General features: G+C 38.8%; 2 protein-coding genes across 3 annotated transcripts in view; one reads left to right on the forward strand and one right to left on the reverse strand.

Annotated features, from left to right (window-relative positions):
* The window catches only part of LOC119739762 (cilia- and flagella-associated protein 46-like), a 47,474-nt gene that overhangs the window by 22,019 nt on the left and 2,936 nt on the right, over positions 1–22,519 (forward strand). The window contains exons 12-17 of one of the 2 annotated variants that reach the window (XM_038214815.1): positions 343–441; positions 1,820–2,010; positions 4,490–4,586; positions 5,712–5,843; positions 7,130–7,250; positions 22,327–22,352. In XM_038214815.1, the coding sequence (XP_038070743.1) occupies positions 343–441; positions 1,820–2,010; positions 4,490–4,586; positions 5,712–5,843; positions 7,130–7,250; positions 22,327–22,337 (651 nt within the window). In that variant the 3' untranslated portion in view covers positions 22,338–22,352. Of the gene's footprint in view, positions 1–342; positions 442–1,819; positions 2,011–4,489; positions 4,587–5,711; positions 5,844–7,129; positions 7,251–22,326; positions 22,353–22,519 lie in introns of those variants that run through there. The other variant, XM_038214814.1, reaches the window with a different exon arrangement.
* On the reverse strand, positions 12,845–14,582 carry LOC119739763 (C-type lectin lectoxin-Thr1-like). Its single transcript, XM_038214816.1, has 2 exons — positions 14,060–14,582; positions 12,845–13,921 (listed from the first exon to the last, which is right to left on the reverse strand). Exons 1-2 carry the CDS (start codon positions 14,364–14,366, stop codon positions 13,722–13,724), a joined length of 507 nt encoding a protein of 168 aa, XP_038070744.1. The 5' UTR covers positions 14,367–14,582; the 3' UTR covers positions 12,845–13,721.

A 22,519-nucleotide genomic window follows, 5' to 3' on the forward strand; every position in this document is an offset into this window, starting at 1 on the left:
AGACGTATATTTTCATTGTAGATGGCTCTGTTGAACAACGGGTGAAACTCGGGCTAGGTATCCTTTGGAAGAAAATCAACATTGAATGTGGTTTGAAAATAGTTTGACTGTAAGCAAACATTTTGACGTGCGTCGGCAACAGAATCCAGTTATGGGACCCCAAAAATTGTGCATTTGCTCTGTATTCTCAAAATGTATAAAAGCCGCCGATGTAAAGAGTTCTCAAGGTTGAGAATTTAAGCAACTCTTTTGCTTCAGATGGAAAAATGAATCAAGAGCAAATGATCCATGCACCCTTAATTAGAGAAGTAAATGACTGATGCATTTTCTTTCACTGCACAGGACAAGGGAATGTTCATTCAAATGGAGTTCATTGAGTGTTCTCTGATGGTGCTGAAGTTAAGGGAGAGGCAGGAATCCTACAGTAAAATGTCTGTTGAGGTATGAAATTCAAGTTGGTAATAATAAAAGTAAAAATATTGGATACTGGAGCTAACACGTTCTAAAGAATGTTTTTGTCTAGGTTTAGATTGCAGCTTTTTTGTGTAATCATTTTTGAAATTCCTGCAGGAGTCACAATAGACCCCTTTCATAGATAGCCATCTTTGTAGGAAAAACTGCATGTTCAATGCCATCAGGTGCGTGTGCGTGCAGTATGCAAAATGTTCTAAAAGTACGCGCATGTTGCTCAAAATTTCTTTGAAATACGGCGCAGCTTAATGCCGATGCACATGACAATCTGTAGGAAGTGACGTCAATTGAGAGAGAGACCTATTAGGGGTTTGTATCTACAGGTACGGTAGTACAGGAATCGGGTACCTGATTGAAAGAAACACGGGTACCCGTTAAAAAAACACAAACCCAAATTCAATTCTCGTCAGTCGCTGTACAAATTGTTCTTAAAGATGTGCACGATAATACTGGAAGTTGCAAGTGTGTAACAGTGATCTCAATATGAAGCTTTTCGGTGTAAATTGCATTTTGGCAAGTGTCATAATCATCAATCTGCTTTGTTTTTCCACGTTGCCTGTTTTTTATTTTGAAAATCTCCACAAATGACCATCAAAACCTGTACTAAGTAAAGTCTGTCCCGAGCCAATGTGGCTCATCAGGCCGGCGTTTATCTCCGGTTTCAGTAACATGAAACGACTGAGAATATTTCTACTCCCCCTGGATGGGATGCTAGTCAATCGCAGGTTACTCCCCAGCTAATGCCGGTACCCATTTATACTCCTGGGTGGAGAGGGGCAAGTGGGGGTGAAGTGCCTTGCCCAAGGACACAATATATGACCAGCGGCTGGATTCGAACCCCGGACCCTCTGATCATGAGTCACGAACCCTAACCACTTGGCCACACACTCCCCCTGTACTACAAAGTAATAAATTATGTAAAGTTAGTTACAGGTACTCAATTCCATAATCTGGAACCGGTTCCTGGTTGGGTACTGGGTTACCTGGTTCATATGCACAGCTCCAGTGTTGTGAGGCCATACCAGTGTAGCATGATCCATCAGGTCAGAAATGTCAGTGTCAAACTGCCTCAGAATATGCAGTCCCCAACTGCAGCACACAACTGTGGCACTGTTCATTGGGACTAGCTCTCATAGTTTCAGAATTGGCCCTTTATGCACTGGTGTGGATGGCTCAATGCAGCAAGGTCTCAGACCCTTACACCTGATGTACTGTGTTGCGTCTCGCAGGGTTGGGGTCAATTGAAGTTCTGCAATAAGTAACCGAATAACCAATCGATCAATTCATCAAATAACTGAATAATCGTAACAGACCTAGCCCTATGATATAAATCCTTCTTTCACTGTAGGTCCGCATCCAAGCCATTAACCGCTTGACTGAAGCTCTGATGAACGCGGTCCGCTACGGAGACCCAAATATTATCCAAGCTGGCTGCGTGACCCAATGGAATCTCTGTCTACCATTACTTCAGACCAACCTGAGGGAGCACTGTCGTAAGCCCCTGACTGTGGTAGCAGAAGCCTTGGAAAACATCCAAAGGTAATGTGTGGTTAGGTCAAAGAAAAGGGCACCTCAACCTCATACCCAGTGTCTACTTTCAACCCTCAAAATAATTGTAGACCCTGGAAGGGAAAAATCACTTTCTGTATTCTGATTCGGTCCTGCAATAGCATGTACAGTGGAACGTCGCTATAACAAACATCGTGGGAACCACAGAAAATGTTTGAGATAGCGATCGTTCGGTATAGCATTTTGAGACGCCAGTACATAAAATGGCATCTGTCCATTTGAATAGCGCCCCCTTGTGCCCTACTTAAAGTGCACCTTCTTTTGACTGGATTTGATTAGTGTGTTTTTATGCCCCCTTTTTGCCATTTTGATATGCAAAAAATGTTTCTTAATGGGTGGCTTTTCCGTTCTGTTCCTTTGAAAAATACTAGCCACCTATCACTCTTCAACATTCAAACACGATGTAACCATGGGTCGTTTGATGTTCGGGATTAAAAAAAACTGGCCCAAATAGCATTGAATATAACCGGTAGATTTTTTTGTTAATTTGTTGACGTTTTCTAACAACAATGTTCGGTACGTTTTGTACATAAAAACCGGGAGCCTAGGATGATGTTTGGTATAGCCAAATGTTCGGTATAATGGTGTTTGATATAGTGGCGTTCCACTGTAATGGATTTATATTGCGTACTTCTTTATTTAATTTTTTTATTACACGTTTTTAACACTTTCTGTGAATTAATATGATCCAACCCGCCTTAAGAACATATTCATAAATACCTCAGACAGTTTAGCTATTCCTATTGGTCGAGAGCCCGTCACGTGGCCGGTCTTAAACGGATGATAAAGACATGGCTAGCTGGTCTTAAACACTTTTCCAGTGTCACAATAAAATGTGGACTCCTAAAAATCCAGTGCCTCTTATCGTTTCATTGGTTGAACGTTCACAATCCTCACGTAGGCATGCGCAACACTACCAGGGAGTCAGAATTTTATAGTTCTAAATTCAAAAAGCAACGCCCCAGGTGCGTTCTGCGCGACATCGCGCAGAACATGCTACGCGCGCGTCAATCTCCATAAAAGGGTTGTTTACATCTTACTCGCCAGCTGAACACTCCATTATTTTGCAAGAGGAATGTTTCAAAAAGCATAAAGTGAATTTGTTGAACAAAATCGGGATGTTTTGAACGAATTATATGATTTTTTCTTACCGAAAAGGTATTTATGAATGGGAATAAATATGTGCTCCGTCGGTATTTATCACTCTGTTTAAGACCACTTAGAGTCTGGGTGCTGATAATTACCCTCGCCTCCGGCTCGGGTAATTATCAGCACCCAGACTCTAAGTGGTCTTAAACAGAGTGATAAAAACCTCCAGAGCACACATTTATTCCCTTAATAATAGTTACTTTTATAGTAATACTGCATGTTGGATGGGTAAAATTATAACCTAATATCTTTCTCCTGCAAGACCCCTTGTGCTCTGGACATTGCATAATTTTTTTTAAAATGAGTTAATGCAGGCACCACACTATTCTGTACCTACCAGTTATTATAATGTGCAAGATTTTTGAACTTGCTACATGTATATAATGATCAAGCACTGGTGAGAGAGCAGCTCGTGGTAGTGCACTGCTCGAAACCATGGGTACGAGGTTGGGGCTCCACCAATTATATTTTCTCCAACTTCGTGGTCACAGGATCTTTTCATTCTGATCATTTTTCAAGCTTTTGTCGTACTGAAATTTCGCCTACATTGTCATGAAAATTGAAGGTACCGGTAGCAATAGCACAAGATGTCAAATTTTCAATGCAGGAAACGGAAATAATCTTGTGTTTTTCATTGACCAAGTGTAGGGAAATACACTTGCATGTTTGTAAGTATGAAAAGTGATGGACAGAAATTACAAAAACGTTCTTGGTTGATCGCGCTTAAACTTTGCATGTGAACTAAGCAGTGATGTTCTACTAGGACATTGCATTTATTAACAACTTTGCGTCGGATGACGTGTTAACACGAACTATACACAGGCACAGCTGACGGGTTAAAACGTCAAGCGTGCCGCGACTCGCCTCCGGATGAAGTCTCAACACACTAATCCCTTATTTGTTTTGTACACACATTCAAAGTGCACGGACAGTTGTGGTACAATTTATGCTCCGTGTGCACATCCCGGAGTGTTTTAAAAAATATGAGCTTGGGTAAGAAACATCATACAAATGCTGTTGAAATGACTCTTGCGAATCAGTATTTGTGGCGTTTGGCTTTATAAAATTGGCTGCAATATCTTGCCTTTTTCAATAATAGAAATTTTAGGCAAAAACAGATCCGGCGCGAACTGGTTAAGCTTTAATAGAAGGAGGAAAGGTGGGGGGGGGGGGGGGGGGGAGGTGGAATCTGTCAATCCTTGCCCTTCAATGGTACGTGCACATTTTGTTTACGATTAACAAATTTGAATTGTTTTTAGCAACTTTTTCATGAAGGAATGATTATTTTATGGAATTGCAGTTTGTTAGTGTTGCTCCGCTGTCAAATCCACACCGAGTTGGCTAAATGTGAGGAAGATGAGGAACAGATACAAGTGGCGATGGAACACCTCAAAAAGGTAGGGAAACTCACTGACGGGAAAGACTGAAAACAGGATTTTCTGATTCATGAGCAGGTTTTATCGACAACAATATACAACATTTGCCAACATCAAAAAACAAAACTACCAAATTATTTTGAAATGCCTTACTTTAATGTTAGAGAATAATAGTCTCAATAATACCAAATTTAGTTAGTCAACATTTTGTTTGCAATCTGTTACACATCCATGAAGGAGTGCAAGCCAGCTAGTCTAGTTCCCCAACCTGACAATTGCCTGACGTCTATAAATTGCTCCGTTTCGTAGGGTCAGGGAACCAGACTACAAGAACAGCATTTTTTCTTGGTTTTTCCAGCATCTGTGAAAACTTTAAACACAATTTTAAACAGCTAGGTCAGTGTTTCAGTATTTGTTATGAAAAACTATCCCCCAAATCCACCCATTTCTGAATTTACAGCAAAAGCAAATGTTGTATATCACCTTTAACGGACGAGTGGGTGATTCCTGACGTAACCTACACATGCACACTAATAGCAACATGTTGCTTGTCAATTTGTGAAAAATGTGTACACATTGCCATTGTTTTGCTTTTCACTCTCATTAGTATGAAATGGCTTTTAATCAGGGCCCAATTTCAGCCAATTGTGTACTAACAGAGCCTCCGTCTATTTCATAGAGACTGTAGCAAAGGCACGCTTAACCTTAAAGGAAAAAGACGCTTGAATTAGTGATGTAACAATAGAAATCTCCATGCGCGCACAATTGTTTTTACATCCACGTCATGGAATAGTGGGTAAGCAGCAGCATGGTTTTCAGCTGTAGTATAAGCACAACTTTGCTGCTAACTGTTAAGCAGCGCTATGAAATTGTGCCCAGGTTTGGTGTGGTAATTTAAATCAAATTAGGTTTTGCCCTTCACCGATGTTTAAACACTGTATACTCAGTGTGTTGTGGGTGGGACTCGTGGGTTCGCGTCCCACCCGAGTGATTTTTCCAACTTTCACTTGGGAGGTAACACACTGAGTATACAGTGTTTAAACGTCGGTGAAGGGCAAAACCTAATTTGATGCATAGAGTTTGCAGTTTAAAGTTCGAAGTTTAGAGTATCCGGGATAATTTCAACACTGTTTGTTGCATTTTTAGGCTCTGAGTCTGGATGACGGTGGGCAGTACCATGAACGTCTAGAGACTGCTCTCCACCGATTGAAGCTGAGAGCAGAGCTGTACAAACCACCTGACAGCATGGAAGACCAAGCAGCAATGATCATAGAACAGGTAGATAAACTCAGCACAATCTATAGAGGAGGTGATATTAACCAGTTCGCGCCGAGTGACGTGTATTCCCGCAAAAGTTGTACGGTTACTCGGAACGGATGACAAGTAAATACGCAGGGAGCGAGGCCAAAAATATCCTGCAGCGACCCACTCGCAGTGAGTGAGGCCAGAAATATGCACAGTGTGCTGCCCGAGGGTGATGGCTTCAACCCGCCCTGGTTTGAGGTCGAGTGAAAAATAATCCCGCGTCTCATTCTGTTCTTGTCAAAGTAATCCCGGCGCGAACTGGTTAAAAGGCACATAGGAACAGTGGTAATGACCCGGATATGTACCGCCTGATTGAGTGAGCAAAACCTTGCTCAAAGTGAAGATAGGGTTGATCCAAAATATCCTGTCAAAGTATTCTGCCTGAAATGGTTTCGAGCAAAAGAAAACAATAAAAAGAGGTGTTTTTTGGGGTTAAGAGTTTGAGCAATTTTGTTGCTTCACATAAAAAAAAGTCCACCAAGAGCAAATAATGCTATGTACCTTAAACTCGAGGTACAGTAACATGTAAGCCCTGTCCGCACTGAACGTTTTTGGTAAAACTTACCGAGACTATGGGTACTTTTCCCATATTAAGTCCACTGCGGACAGCCTAGAACGTTTTCCTCTCAGTTACTTTTCCTGAGTCCATGGCTTCGATGTCGTCCAAATGCGTCAGAAATATAGGCATTTTCATCAAGATTTATCGTGTCAAGATGAAATAATATCGTATGTAATGATTTATATTGTGCATTTTAATGGCATGTGTAATATTATACTGTGCATATCGGGGGCTGAAAAAATGTGATCGGCATTTTATTTCCTGCGTGAGTCATTATAGTATTGACAGCTCGGTCACTTCTACCACGCGGTCTGGGTAAAATTTCCTGTGTCGAAAGTCCAAGTGCGGATAGTGGTCACATTTGACCATTTTTCGTGTTACCATCGTCTCGGTAAAACCTTAAAAAAAAAAGTCCAGTGCGGACACGGCTTAAAACTAGCCTCCCTCGGTGATCCGTGGGGCATTCCTTTTTCCCACACCTTCAGTTTGGTGCCGGTTTACCAGAAACTCCAGCCCGGCGAATAACTGGGCCCTTGATGGTAACGTGCTTGATTATCCAGTAAATTCGTCCATACAAAGATCAGCATAACGGATAACTGACATCTTTACACCTGTTTGAGACAGCATGAGTTTCTTATTTTGTCTTCATGCTTGAGACTCTTGTCTCATAACCTATCAATCAATTGTATTCTCCTCCCAGGCCAGGAAGAGTGCAGAGTCGGGCACCGTTAGGATGAAGAGATCCCTCCTGGTCAAAGCCGGCCAGGCATTGTCCCCAGATGCTTTCCTCTTGGTCCTAGAGAGTGAGAACGAAATCAAAGGTAAGAGCAATTTTTATGTGATCATAACAATCATTCTAATAATTTGGGGGGCTAATCATCCTTACTCTCGGCTGAGAAGGATGCCACCACAACGTGGTCGAGCCGCAGGCATGTAAAAGCGCATTTGGCAGCGGCCATACGACCTATCTGACCACGGAGCACAGCCAGAGATCAAAAGTGTTTGATTTCTTCGGAGGGAGGAAAACTGGAAGGGCCCGGAGAAACACCCTCGTTGCACAGGAGAGAACCAACGCACAATTCCACTCACATAGGGTCCTAGCCGGGAACGAACCAGGGCCACAGTGGCGAGACGAAAGCGCTTTACGTACTACCCACCCATGCCACCCCATAACTTACATTTACAGTACTGAACCAAGTTTTCCCCAAGCCTGAAGCCTGTGGAGAAAAGGCAAAGACATCAAATTTAGATTTCAGAAGTGGGTTCCCTTGCGAATGTGAGCGAATTTGGTGATTAATTATGCAAAAAAAACCCTGTGTTTTGACCTCGACATTCTGACCATTCAGCGGGCGCTTTCTATATATCGTTGTCGCGTCATGGACATCTATAAATAAAACCTAGACACAACGTCTATTATTTTTTTTTACGTTGCGGTCACGCGCTCTGTATTATGTTACGCGATGCGCCAAGCTTGGTGCCCATGTCGTGTCTAGGTTTTGTAGATCCTATGGCCGGCCATTGTTGTATTACAAAAACACTGCATCCGAATTGATCCATCAAAAACTTTGTCCAGATTTCGGAATGAAATGACGTCACAATTTAGTAAATTTGCATTCTTAGATATATCGGACGTTGGACTGGAGACAGGCTCCGTGGACAACGGTTGATACTCGGACTAAGTTTTCTGTGGGTTTCCCACAGAAATAATATTAATAATAACTGAAATAGAAACTTGGCAAAGGCCTCGACTATAACCCTGCTTTTTTCCCTCTGCTTCAGAAGAACTGTCTAGTTCATTTGAAGAGCGTTTGCTCTCATTTGAGCAACAGATCAGTGAGACCGAACCGCAGAATGGCAAGTTACTCTAATAACATAAAGAGAGACACGTAGTGTTTAGACCCCAATGCTAGTTTTCACATCCAGATCATTCACAGTTCTTCATTCATTCAAGCTTCTATATGATCTATTATTTCACATTTTTTTTTCAAGTCACAGATAAAAAAATATGTTGTTTTAGCTGCTGTGCCTGTTAATGTTTTGCTGCTTGCCACATACTTTTGCCACCATCCCATTTTTTCAATTTGATGTAATTAGAAAATGAAGATCATCAGTTAGTATATTGAGCTCATCTCTGTATTCCAGACAGTAAACCATTTGATCATGCTCTTGACACACTTTGTACAAGAGCAAAAAGCTAAATCAACATTGGTCTGCACAAGTGCATTCACATACACGAAAATATGGTCATCCATGGAGTATGTGCAGGGGAGATGTAGATATTGTAATAGGTTTCCCTTCACAGACATACCTTTAACCACTTCGCGCCGGGATTATTTTGACATTGACCGGACCTAGGCGCAGGATTGTTTTCACGAACCTCAATGCCAGACGGGTTCAGGCCGTCATCTGTGGGTAGCAAACCCCGACATTTCCGGCTTTGCTCGCTGCGAGCGGGTCGCAGACAGATATTTCCAGCCTCGCTTGTTGCATGTTTATCCGTCATCTGTTCCGAATACCGCAAAACCTTTGCGTCATACACGTCATCCTACTTGAACTGGTTAAGAAAGGTATACTTTTGTTGGCATAAGCAAGGGGTTAAAGGGTAACATGTACAACATTTGGTTTTGCTTTTACATAAAATCTGCTGAATCAATGCACACAAATATGCATGAAGCCAAGTAAACGATGTACTGCATGAACTGAATCTGTATTTGCGATTCCCACTGTACGATGTACATACATGTATGTACACGGTATCACAAACTAGAACCAGTCCATTCCCGGAGTGTGCCGATACTTCAAGCAGCGGCACCCCACCGCATAAATAAATGTCTGTATTAGTAAACAACACGTACCAGCAGGAGTACGTACGGCAGATCGTACGTGCAGTCAATCAACTTTCTATTTCTAAGTGCACGCACGAAATAGTCACAACACATGTGTACGCAGTGTTTCGTTGTCAAACATTTTTGTTGAGCATGTTTAGTAACTTTATAAAACGTTCTGAAACGAAAATAAAAATCGGATAAATCAACAATGCCGCGCAAAGAGCAATTTAATCAGCCAGCAAATGCAAGAAATCTTTGTCTTTTTAGGCCAAGTTCTTTTTGATGTGGTTTTTTTTTTAACATTCAGTACGGTCATGCGTGTGATTGAAACTGGCACTTGTCTTGGCGGCGACGTGATAAAACATGAATAAGTTTAGATTATACTTGGAAGTCCTATGAACGTTTCACTTGCATAATAATATTATTTATTTCAAACATTAGGGTTAAGTCCAGTCTTTAGTTTAAGTTTAAGTTTAAGTTTAATAGTTTTTAAAGCAGTTTGTTTATGAAAAAGGTATATGATCAGTATCCTTATTCATGCAAATTGTTTGATTGGGTTTACCACCCACAGGGAGACCTCTGGTCATTTTATTTGTAACTCAACAAAGATGTATTGAAGTTGGAGCATTGCAGCCACATCTATATGTTTGTATAGCTCGTATATTTGCATATTTTTGAAAAATACAGTTTTTTTAAAGAAAAATACAACTTTTGGAGATTCAGAATACAGTTTTTCGATCCCCGGAGGTTAGCAGGTCTGACTTACAGTCCAGTAAGGTACCGTTATTTCATGACAATGTTGTCGTTTTGTCTTTTGATGTTTACATATTTGGTGTATTACATTTGTCTTTAAACTTGCTCTCCCCTGCCTGTTCTTTCTCAAGTTCAGCCTGACAAATAGATGTTGTTTTTAAATTGCTGTTGTTCTAGCAATGCAAAAATTATTCAGGTTTAAATGAGATATCGTACAAGAAAAATCTGCCCAGGAGTAGTTATGCAATAATTACTTTACACAGTTTTTGCGGCCTGAGAAAAATTCGTTAGTATCTCTTTGTGCATTATGGTCGCAAAAGCAAACCAAAATACAAGTGTATTTCAGAGTGTTGTAAATGGCGAAAATAGAGGAAAGGTAATTTTATCCGTTTATAAAAATACAAATGTAAAACATACAAATTGGGAGTTCGTTAACAGAAAAAATGAAATAGGTTAAAGAGCACATGGAGCACATATTGAAGGGTTTGTGTCCAATATAAACAAACTTTGTGTTTCCTAAGCTCTTAGACAGCATTAAGTTTACATTTCCTATAATGTTACCTTGGTGAATAGATGTAATCGATAAATACAAATTCAAGGCAGATGATCATTTGGCAATTTTGAACAAGTAGGCTGCGCTGTATAATAATAATTGTGCTTATATAGCGCTTTCCATCGTATCAACGATCTCAAAGCGCTTTACAATTAGGCCAAAAAAAAGAATAGTTCTGCTTCCGGTTACCCGACCGACCCTATTTTTAGGCTGCAACCCTAAAAAAATTATCGGCAATTCCAAAAAAAAATATAAAAAAATAAAAAAATTGAATAAATAAAAATAAAATTTGTCTTTTCTGTCTTCAAAAAATACCTCTCAACAACCCTTTTGCATCCAAAAATGCTTGTATTTATTTGTTTTCTTACTTACATTCGCTTTTTTTTCAAAAGAAACCTCCGTTATTACAAATTCGCTTCGCGATATAACTACTTCGCAATTCGATGTCACGCACGGTGACTATAATCACGTGGCGACTGGTTCCCGCCGTGCCGCGCAGGGGCCAATTTAGAAGACATAATGAAAATGCGGTAACCAGTCCATAGCTAGCTATGCGACCGATAGCGCGCTATCAGTACAGTGCAGGCCACTGTCAACTGGTCGGATTCGACATCGTAAAAATGCCAAGAAAACACCGATGGAGAAAGAACATTTTTGCAAGTTAATTTACAGAATTGATCTAGCTTGTCTGTGTATGTATTTTCTGTGTTCAAGAGTTCATTTTGAGATCGCACTACTCGTATTTGGAGTGATACATGCCGCGTGTTTCCCGAAATTGTTGACCGTAAAAACAGGTCTGTCGGCCCATGGTGGGCCGCTCGCCACACACGCACACATCACACACCTCGGAGTTTTGGCCAGCTCCCCGCGTCTTGACTAGCGTTGTGCATATGGTGCGAACGGCCTGAATTTTCCATTATTTTTTGAAATTATCGAACGTAAATATATTGACAATAATTAAAGGTAGGTTTTACTCACTTTTTGTTGCCATTTCGTGTATAGCTTTCGTAGTGCAATAGAAATAGTTCAGGCATATAATATTGAATACCCCATTCAATCTGCATAAAAAAATTGGCCCAAAATAAAAAATTTCCGACCGACCGACCCTATTTTTGAAAGGCATGTAATCGGAAGCAGAACTATTTTTTTTTTTGGCCTTATTACCCCGTTCATCAGGCCATGGGACCACGTGGCAGCCGATCTCAGCGCTCAATCGGTCCTCGACCCTCACAGGTACCCATTTATACTCCTGGGTGGAGAGAGGCAATTGTAGTTACGTGTCTTGCCCAAGGGCACAAACACCATGTTCCTGGCCGGGTATGTAAGATCCCTAGATGCTAAAAGTGAAATTTGATGAAATCTCCATTCCAAATTTCTACAACTGTGGTACATTATCAAGTGAGACGGCAATTTGTGCAGTGTCGGTAACTCTGAGATGTAATAATATTGTGTCTTTTATAACAAAAAACGTTAAAAGGATGCTGTATAGGGTGCACATGAGTACAAAAAAAGGAAATCCAAATGGTGCTCCCTATTTTTTAAAGAAGTTCTGCATGTAGTGCTTTCCAGATCTAGGATATGAAAGCCCAATTAATAAGCTTTCTTTTAGTGAAAGAATCAGTCAAATCGCTCATTTGCTTTTCCAGTTATGGAATTTTTAACACAAACACCGTTTTTTTTTACCTTGTCCTCAGATCACAATAAAGATAAGTAATATTTCAGCAAAACGAAAACTATTCACAGATCAAAAATCACATCAGAACACTCTCATAACCATGATAACTGACACTTATCACCCTGAACATTTTATCACCCTGAACATGCTTTGTCCTTCGGATGGGACGTAAAGCCATAGGTCCCGTGTGTTGTGTAATGCATGTTAAAGAACCCAGTAACACTTGTCGCTAAGAGGAGGGGTTTGCCCTGGTGTTTCTGGCAGTGGCAGCAATTATGCACCACAGCACCTAGCAAAAAGGTGCTACATAATGGGTCTCATATGGTCATATGCTTCATTTACCTGACTTTGGTTGCATTCTTCCCAAGCGCATTGTATCCTCTGGCAAAAGGCGCTATATAAATACGGTTATTATTATTATTATTATTAATGGTGGGGGAGTGTGCCACTTTCCAAAAATGCCTGGATATCAGCTTAGGGGAGCTCCAGTTTCCCTGAAATCTTTTTTATATTTTTTTTTATCAAATTTTATCCTACTCCAAAGAATCCATTTTTAATAGCCAAGGGATTTTATACATGTATGTAGGTCTGATTTAGCCAAATGTAAAAGACATTTCAAAAGATCTTCCTTGCTTCGACTTTATTTCTGAAAGGGTTCATCTAAATTATTACAATATCCAATTGCCAATTTATTTGCCACATCACAATTTCAGCATCTTTTATTCAAGCATTATGTTGTTATAAATGAATATTATCATTTTATATAGTGATTAAAAACAAAACAATACAAGATAAGAAATTATAACATAACATAAAATAGACTAGCACAGAACAAATAAGGCACAACCATATGACCACATGGGAAGGGCCAGCAAAAGCCAACAAAAGTCACTGGTCCTCAGACCTGCTGACACACATGTAATGCTACACCAATTTTGAAAGAATCGTCAACTTTATCAAGTAGACTTTGACATCCTTTGTGAATGATAGTGCTGGAGTTAAAACAGTGCCTACTTTCTTGGACAAATTAAATTATATTAAGTTATTTTTTAAAAAATGTATATAAGCTGAATTCTTGTTGGTATTTTCACATAAAGCACTTGGTTTCACTATGCAAATTTGTTTTTACCAGAATTCCTGTTTTTGTTTTTTTTCATTTAAATTTCATGTGGTTGTTTAAACCAAGGTTACATGTATAACTATCTTCTACTCTGTGCCTTGAACCTTTTGAGCTTGGAATGTTTTGGTAGAGTGTTGTCACTTTCAGCATGCATTCTTGTGGTGATGAGTTCGATTTCTGTAATGGTCAGTGTCTTTTATGTATATAGAGTCCTTTTTTTGTCCCATGTCTTGAACAGGGAAGCTATATTTGCGTGACAGATTGAGTATTTTGCTCTCATCGTCGCAGGTTCGAATCTGTACTAGGTAGGCAAATTGCATGGTGTCCAGTTCTGTTTTGCCAGTCAGTAATCACTGTTGCTGTTTAAAAGTGCAGCTGTGGTGCAGGTTGGATACATATTGCAGGGCGTTGAGCATCACACGGCACATCATTCCATTTCCCTTCTTGATCTACCCACATCTCAGCACAGTGCTCCTCATCATACAAGTTATCAGGTTGCAGCCACTGTGGACCAGTCGACCAATCCCTGAACTCAACCTCATCATTCTCACACTTCCAAGTACCTATTGCAACAAAAAAAACAGAACGGAAATCAATACAGAGGTGGGAATTGCCAAGTACCGGTATGATTCTTCAAAACAAACAAGCTCACAATGTTCTGAAATTTGATGACATTTTGTAAATTCGAAATTTCAACCAACCTTCTTCCTGGAGATCATTGCAGTTTATCCAAAAGTTGGATTGCTGTAGCTGGACCAGGAACTCAGTTTCCTCCTGAGACTGTGGCATGACCAAGACACTTCCCATCTTGATGCACTCATCTTTTGCCTCAGACCATGTCAGGTGCTCAGTGATGGCTTTGTAGCATTTGCGTCCCCACTGGTACCAAGTGGGAGGACATGCCCATCCATGCCCAATGGAGGCCTTACACATCTCGTTACCACCAGTGCACCCCATCATCAGATGAAGGCTTATCAAGCCAAAGATGAACCGTTTAGACACCACCATCTCTCACATCTCATGCCACTGATGTCCAGTGGTGAAATGACTGCACCTCAACTTGTAATATCCTTGTAGAGCAATATGTAGATATTTGTTTTTGGTGAATGTAACAAGCGACTGTTACCTGTCCAGTTTCATGTGAAATTTGGAGTTGGACTCTTTCATGTATGAAATCCGGTGCCGGCACGGTTTTATTGGTTGAACCTTCACAATCCTCACGCAGGCATGCACAATGCTACCAGTGAGTCAGTACATCATAGTCCTAAATTCACACTACACCCGTACATGTACATTTGCATTCTGCACGACATCACGCAGTGTTCCATATAAGTTGTTGTTTACCAGAGGGCCTTAGCATTGTGTGGTGTTTTGTTGAACAAAATCATTGCAATTTGTAATTTTTGCCTTTTTTTTTTACTCTTGTGGACCAAAAATTTTAGATTTCTTTTACCGAAAGGGTAATTATTCAGCTCGGTTATCTATCAGCATCCAGACTTCAACCGGTCTTAAACAGAGTCTTTAATACCTTCCAATCACACATTTATTCCTTTATTTTAGGATTCTATACATTTTGCAATTGTACAAGTTGGTAATATGTCAGATATCAGCCTAGGGGAGCTGCAGTTTTCCTGAAGTCTTTTTTTTATTATTTGTATAAAACTCCAAAGAATCCCTAAAATTGCTGTAAGTTACAAAATCAAAAAATTAAAATGTGGAAAGGTCATTCCTATTTTTTAGTCATTTCAGTTTTGTTTCAGTCGTTCACCAAGTGTACATGTATGATTTCAAGTTGTGTGTCTAGAACCTTTTGAGCTTGGAATTTTGAGCATTTCTTGTAATGATGGGTCTGATTCCTGATATGGTCACTGTCTTTTATTGCTAGAGTCCTTTTTCCGTCCTGTAACAGGGAAGCTTTATTTATATTTGACAGACTGAGTATTTTATTCTCGTCGTTGTGGGTTCGAATCTCTACTAGGTAGGCAAATTGCATGGTGTCCATTTTTTTTTATTGCCAGTCAGTAATTACTGTTGCTTCTTAAAAGGTACATGTATGAAATCTGGTGCCGGCATGGTTTTATTGGTTGAACCTTCACAATCCTCACGCAGGCATGCACAATGCTACCATTGAGTAAGTACATCATAGTCCTAAATTCACACTACACCCGTACATTTGCATTCTGCACGACATCACACAGCATTCCATATAACTTGTTGTTTACCAGAGGGCCTTAGCATTGTGTGGTGTTTTGTTGAACGAAATCATTGCAATTTGTAATTTTTGCCTTTTTTTTTTTTACTCTTGTGGACCGAAAAGTTTAGATTTTTTTTTACCGAAAGGGTAATTATTCAGCTTGGTTATCTATCAGCATCCAGACTTCAACCGGTCTTAAACAGAGTGTTTAATACCTTCCAATCACACATTTATTCCTTTATTTAAGGATTCTATACATTTTGCAATTGTACAAGTTGTTAATATGTCGGATATCAGCCTAGGGGAGCTGCAGTTTTCCTGAAGTCTTTTTTTTATTATTTGTATAAAACTCCAAAGAGTTACAAAATCAAAAAATTAAAATGTGGAAAGGTCATGAAACAGGGAACATTTTTAGCCAAGGGATTTTTAAACAACCAAATCTAAAATACCGGAATATTTTCAAAATATCTTTCTTGCTTCAACTTTATTTCTGAGAAGGTGCATCTAATTCATTTCAATATCCTATTGCCAATTTATTTGCAAAATCACAATTTCAGCACCCTGTAACCAGGCATTGTGTTATTATTATTATTTTTTTATCATTTTATATAGTGAATCAAAACAATACAATACAAGATCATGTAATACATGTATAGCGAATAAAAACAATACAATACAAGATAAGAAATTATACATACATGTAACATAGCATAAAATAGACTGATACAGAACTTAAGATAAAAACCATATGACTGCAAAGGAACAGCAAAAGCAAAAAAAAATCCAAAAAAAAAAAATCACTATGGTCCTCAGACTGGCTGACACACATGTATATGTAATGCTAGAAAGCCAATTTTGAAAGACTTGTCAACTTGATCAAGTAAATTTTTACATCCTTTCTAAATGGTTTCTAAAAGAAGTAAAACACTGCCTATTTTCTTGGACAAATTACACTTTGTTTCAGACTTTTATTCTATAAGCAATTTAGAAAGATAATAAGCAGTAAACGCTTGTGAGTAGTTTTCACACAGCACTTGGCAACATCTTGTTAGCAGCATTCCTATTTTTTAGTCATTTCATTTTTGTTTCAGTCGTTTACCAAGTGTACATGTATGATTTCAAGTTGTGTGTCTAGAACCTTTTGAGCTTGGAATTTTGAGCATTTCTTGTAATGATGGGTCTGATTCCTGATATGGTCACTGTCTTTTATTGCTAGAGTCCTTTTTCCGTCCTGTAACAGGGAAGCTTTATTTATATTTGACAGACTGAGTATTTTATTCTCGTCGTTGTGGGTTCGAATCTCTACTAGGTAGGCAAATTGCATGGTGTCCATTTTTTTTATTGCCAGTCAGTAATTACTATTGCTTCTTAAAAGGTACATGTATGAAATCTGGTGCCGGCATGGTTTTATTGGTTGAACCTTCACAATCCTCACGCAGGCATGCACAATGCTACCAGTGAGTAAGTACATCATAGTCCTAAATTCACACTACACCCGTACATTTGCATTCTGCACGACATCACACAGCATTCCATATAAGTTGTTGTTTACCAGAGGGCCTTAGCATTGTGTGGTGTTTTGTTGAACGAAATCATTGGAATTTGTAATTTTTGCCTTTTTTTTTCACTCTTGTTGACCGAAAAGTTTAGATTTTTTTTACGGAAAGGGTAATTATTCAGCTCGGTTATCTATCAGCATCCAGACTTCAACCGGTCTTAAACAGAGTGTTTAATACCTTCCAATCACACATTTATTCCTTTATTTAAGGATTCTATACATTTTGCAATTGTACAAGTTGTTAATATGTCAAATATCAGCCTAGGGGAGCTGCAGTTTTCCTGAAGTCTTTTTTTATTATTTGTATAAAACTCCAAAGAATCCATAAAATTGCTGTAAGTTACAAAATCAAAAAATTAAAATGTGGGAACATTTTTAGCCAAGGGATTTTTAAACAACCAAATCTAAAATACCGGAATATTTTCAAAATATCTTTCTTGCTTCAACTATATTTCTGAGACGGTGCATCTAATTTATTTCAATATCCAATTGCCAATTTATTTGCAAAATCACAATTTCAGCATCCTGTAACTAGGCATTGTGTTATTATTATTATTTTTTTATCATTTTATATAGTGAATCAAAACAATACAATACAAGATCATGTAATACATGTATAGCGAATAAAAACAATACAATACAAGATAAGAAATTATACATACATGTAACATAGCATAAAATAGACTGATACAGAACTTAAGATAAAACCATATGACTGCAAAGGAACAGCAAAAGCAAAAAAAAATCAAAAAAAAAAAAAATCACTACGGTCCTCAGACTGGCTGACACACATGTATATGTAATGCTAGAAAGCCAATTTTGAAAGACTTGTCAACTTGATCAAGTAAATGTTTACATCCTTTCTAAATGGTTTCTAAAAGAAGTAAAACACTGCCTATTTTCTTGGACAAATTACACTTTGTTTCAGACTTTTATTCTATAAGCAATTTAGAAAGATAATAAGCAGTAAACGCTTGTTAGTAGTTTTCACACACAGCACTTGGCAACATCTTGTTCATGTTGTTAGCAGCATTCCTATTTTTTAGTCATTTCAGTTTTGTTTCAGTCGTTCACCAAGTGTACATGTATGATTTCAAGTTGTGTGTCTAGAACCTTTTGAGCTTGGAATTTTGAGCATTTCTTGTAATGATGGGTCTGATTCCTGATATGGTCACTGTCTTTTATTGCTAGAGTCCTTTTTCCGTCCTGTAACAGGGAAGCTTTATTTATATTGGACAGACTGAGTATTTTATTCTCGTCGTTGTGGGTTCGAATCTCTACTAGGTAGGCAAATTGCATGGTGTCCATTTTTTTTTATTGCCAGTCAGTAATTACTGTTGCTTCTTAAAAGGTACATGTATGAAATCTGGTGCCGGCATGGTTTTATTGGTTGAACCTTCACAATCCTCACGCAGGCATGCACAATGCTACCAGTGAGTCAGTACATCATAGTCCTAAATTCACACTACACCCGTACATTTGCATTCTGCACGACATCACACAGCATTCCATATAAGTTGTTGTTTACCAGAGGGCCTTAGCATTGTGTGGTGTTTTGTTGAACGAAATCATTGGAATTTGTAATTTTTGCCTTTTTTTTTTTACTCTTGTGGACCGAAAAGTTGAGATTTTTTTTACCGAAAGGGTAATTATTCAGCTCGATTAACTATCAGCATCCAGACTTCAACCGGTCTTAAACAGAGTGTTTAATACCTTCCAATCACACATTTATTCCTTTATTTAAGGATTCTATACATTTTGCAATTGTACAAGTTGTTAATATGTCGGATATCAGCCTAGGGGAGCTGCAGTTTTCCTGAAGTCTTTTTTTTATTATTTGTATAAAACTCCAAAGAGTTACAAAATCAAAAAATTAAAATGTGGAAAGGTCATGAAACAGGGAACATTTTTAGCCAAGGGATTTTTAAACAACCAAATCTAAAATACCGGAATATTTTCAAAATATCTTTCTTGCTTCAACTTTATTTCTGAGAAGGTGCATCTAATTTATTTCAATATCCTATTGCCAATTTATTTGCAAAATCACAATTTCAGCATCCTGTAACCAGGCATTGTGTTATTATTTATTTAAAATATCTACCGGTACCACCGTGCTTTACTGCCTAGCAAGATGGCAACTTGGGCAGCACTGGTAACCTTGAGATGTACATTGTACGTGTAATAACGTTGCTAGGCATTTTGCCATAATAAAAAACACGAAAAGATGCTACACATTTTGCAAATGCACTAGTGGGTAATGGTGGGGGAGTGTGCCACCTTCAAGAAAATGCCCAGATACCAGCCTTGGGGAGCTCCAGTTTTCCTGAAGTTGTTTGTATTTTTTAATATACTCCAAAGAATCCATACAAATGCTGGAAGTTACAAAATAAAAAAAAATTAAATTTGGAAAGGTCATGGAAAAGGGAACACTTTTAGCCAAGGGATTAGACCCAAATTTAAAATACCGGTATATTAAAAAAGATCTGTCTTGCTTCAACTTTATTTTCGAATTAGATAATTGATTTCAACATCCAATTACCAATTTATTTGCCACATCAGAACTTCAGCATCCTGTATCTCAGCATTTTGTTGTTATTATTATTACTTTTATCATTTTATATAGCGAATAAAAACAATACAATACAAGATAACACATTATGCATAACATAGCATAAAATAGACTAATACAGAACCTAAGACGAAACCGTATGACTGCAGAGGAACAGCAAAAGGAAAAAAAAATAAAGGGGAAAAAAAATATTCACCATGGTCCTCAGACTGTCTGACACACATGTACATGTAATGCTATGACTGGTACCATCTTCCAACATAGGGGGCGCTCTTCAAAACCAATGATTATATGCTAAATATGTACTATGTGCCCTTTTCAGGCCGTATTGTATGGGTTTTGGGACTTGATTTTTATATTCCTCGTTTATATCAAAAATAGCTATACCATTATTGGGATATGGTTACTTCTAAGAAATAGTAAGATACTTTAAGGGCATTTTAGTTGTATCTTGAGGGGGCACTTTACTGTTCGAGGGGGCACATTTATGGCTGCAAAAGGGGCACTTGGGAAAATCTGGGGGGGGGGGGAAAGCCCCCCCGGTTCCGCCGCCCCTGCCACTGGATCCAAGTAGGAGGACACACCCCTCTACGACCACCAATGGAGGCCTTGTGAACACATCTTGTTACCACCAGTGTAAACCATCATCAGATGAAGGCATATCAAGCCAAAGATGAACCCTCTACATACCATCATCTCCCACCGGACTGGAGTCCAGTGTTAAAATGACTGCACATCAAGGGGGCTGATCTTGACAAGCATCATGGCCCAACTCTGATATTTTCTTTTAATTTCACAAGGGAAGATATCAAAACATGCTGGGTCTCTCTCTATTGCATCAGTGTCACTCACTTCTGCTTAGTGTGTCAATCAATGACAGGAAAAGCAACAATCATTCGAGTCATCTTTGACCATGAAAGAATCTCAATAATGATAACTGACATGTGGTTACCAGAAGTTGTTGTTTTGTTTCATTAACTTGAAGACTCCGTCAAATAGAGATTTGAAGGAGCCATCAATATGCAAGTAGGCCACGCTGTATTGAACCTTGTTATCAGAGGCAAGATTGGTGTAACTTATCGCCAAAAGTGAAAGTCAGTCAAATCTTAATTTCAGGTATATCACGCCCAGTCAAAAGTGATGGATACCCAGTCAGACTTTGCAGCGCGTTTTACAAGCCATGAGATGGAACATTGCCACAAACATTTCCTTTGAGTAGCTTGTGACATAACTTGAAAATGGATGTCTTGTGATTGACTTGTGATAACTTGGGGTGACTTGTTGCTGACTTCATTCAAACTTAATACAGAGCTCAAGTTATCATCAGAGAAGAGCAAAACCAGTAATAAAATTTCAATCTTTAATTCTGAGAGGGTGCATCTACCGGGTAATTTATTTCAATATTCAATTGCCAATCAATTTGCTACACCACAATTTCAACGTCTTGTATGCAAGCATTATGTTATTATAATTAAATAAGAAGAATACAATGCAAGATAACATAAAATAGACTAAGACAGAAAATAAGACAAACCTATGACCGCATGGACAAAATGGTCAGCAAAAGCGAAAAAAAAATCACTATGGTCATCAGACCTGCTGACACACATGTAACGCTATATTTTGAAAGAATATTTTACATCCTTTCTGCTTGATGTTGTTTGAGTTAAAAGTTTGCCTCTTTTCTAGGACAAATCAAATTCCATATCAGACTTTTATTCTATAAGTAATTTAGAAAAAAAAAGCTTAAGCAGTAAACTCTTGTTGGTATTTTTCACTTTACGCACTTAGCTTCACTATACATAAAAATAACACTTAGCAGCATTCTCATTGTTTTGTCATTTAAATTTGTTTGGTATTTTAACTAAGTTTACATGTATTTTTCTTTCTACTGTGCGCCTTGAACCTTCTGAGCTTGGGATTTTTTGGTAGAGTGTTGTGAATTTGACTTTGCGTTTTTGAGGTGATGCGTTCAATTCCTGTAATGGTCAGTGTCTTTTATTGCTATAAAGAGTTCTTTTTTCCATCCTGTATATTGAACAGGGAAGCTATATTTGACAGATTGAGGCTTTTGTTCTCATCATTGCGGGTTCGAATCTCTACTAAGTAGGCAAATTACATGGTGTCCATTTTTGATTGCCAGTCTATAATTACTTGTTGCTGATTAAAAGTGCAGCTGTGGTGCAGATTGGTTGCATATTGCAGGGAGTTGACTATCACAGCGCACATCATTCCATTTCCCTTCTTGATCTACCCACACCATGGCACAGTGCTCAATACCACTCCAGTTATCAGGTTGCGGCCCCCACTGTGGACTAGTCCACCAATTCCTGAACTCGGCCTCATCATTCTCACACTTCCAAGTACCTATTGTAAAAAAACAGAACGGAAATAAATACAGAGGTGGGAATTGCCAAGTACCGGTATGATTCTTCAAAACAAACAAGCTCACAATGTTCTGGTATTAATTTGTTGATATTTTGTAAATTCAAAATTTCAACCAACCTTCTTCCTGGAGATCATTGCAGTTTATCCAAAAGTTGGATTGCTGTAGCTGGAGCAGGAAATCAGTTTCCTCCTGAGACTGTGGAACGACCAAGACACTTCCCATCTTGATGCACTCATCTTTTGCCTCAGACCATGTCAGGCGCTCAGTGATGGCTTTGTAGCATTTGCGTCCCCACTGGTACCAAGTGGGAGGACATGCCCATCCATGCCCCATGGAGGCCTTACACATCTCGTTACCACCAGAGCAACCCATCATCAGATGAAGGCTTATCAAGCCAAAGATGAACCGTTTAGACACCACCATCTCTCATGCCTTACTCCACTGGTGTCTG

Source organism: Patiria miniata, unplaced genomic scaffold (genome assembly GCF_015706575.1).
Source record: "Patiria miniata isolate m_02_andy unplaced genomic scaffold, ASM1570657v1 HiC_scaffold_4, whole genome shotgun sequence".
Classification (NCBI taxonomy): Eukaryota; Metazoa; Echinodermata; class Asteroidea; order Valvatida; family Asterinidae; genus Patiria; species Patiria miniata.

Bases quoted from the DNA above. Each gene is read 5' to 3' on its own strand.
- LOC119739763 (XM_038214816.1), bottom strand. From the start codon at position 14,366: ATGGTGGTGTCTAAACGGTTCATCTTTGGCTTGATAAGCCTTCATCTG. The intron at 13,922-14,059 runs GTTGGTTGAAAT...TTGTTGCAATAG, and splicing joins CAATGATCTCCAGGAAGAAG to GTACTTGGAAGTGTGAGAAT.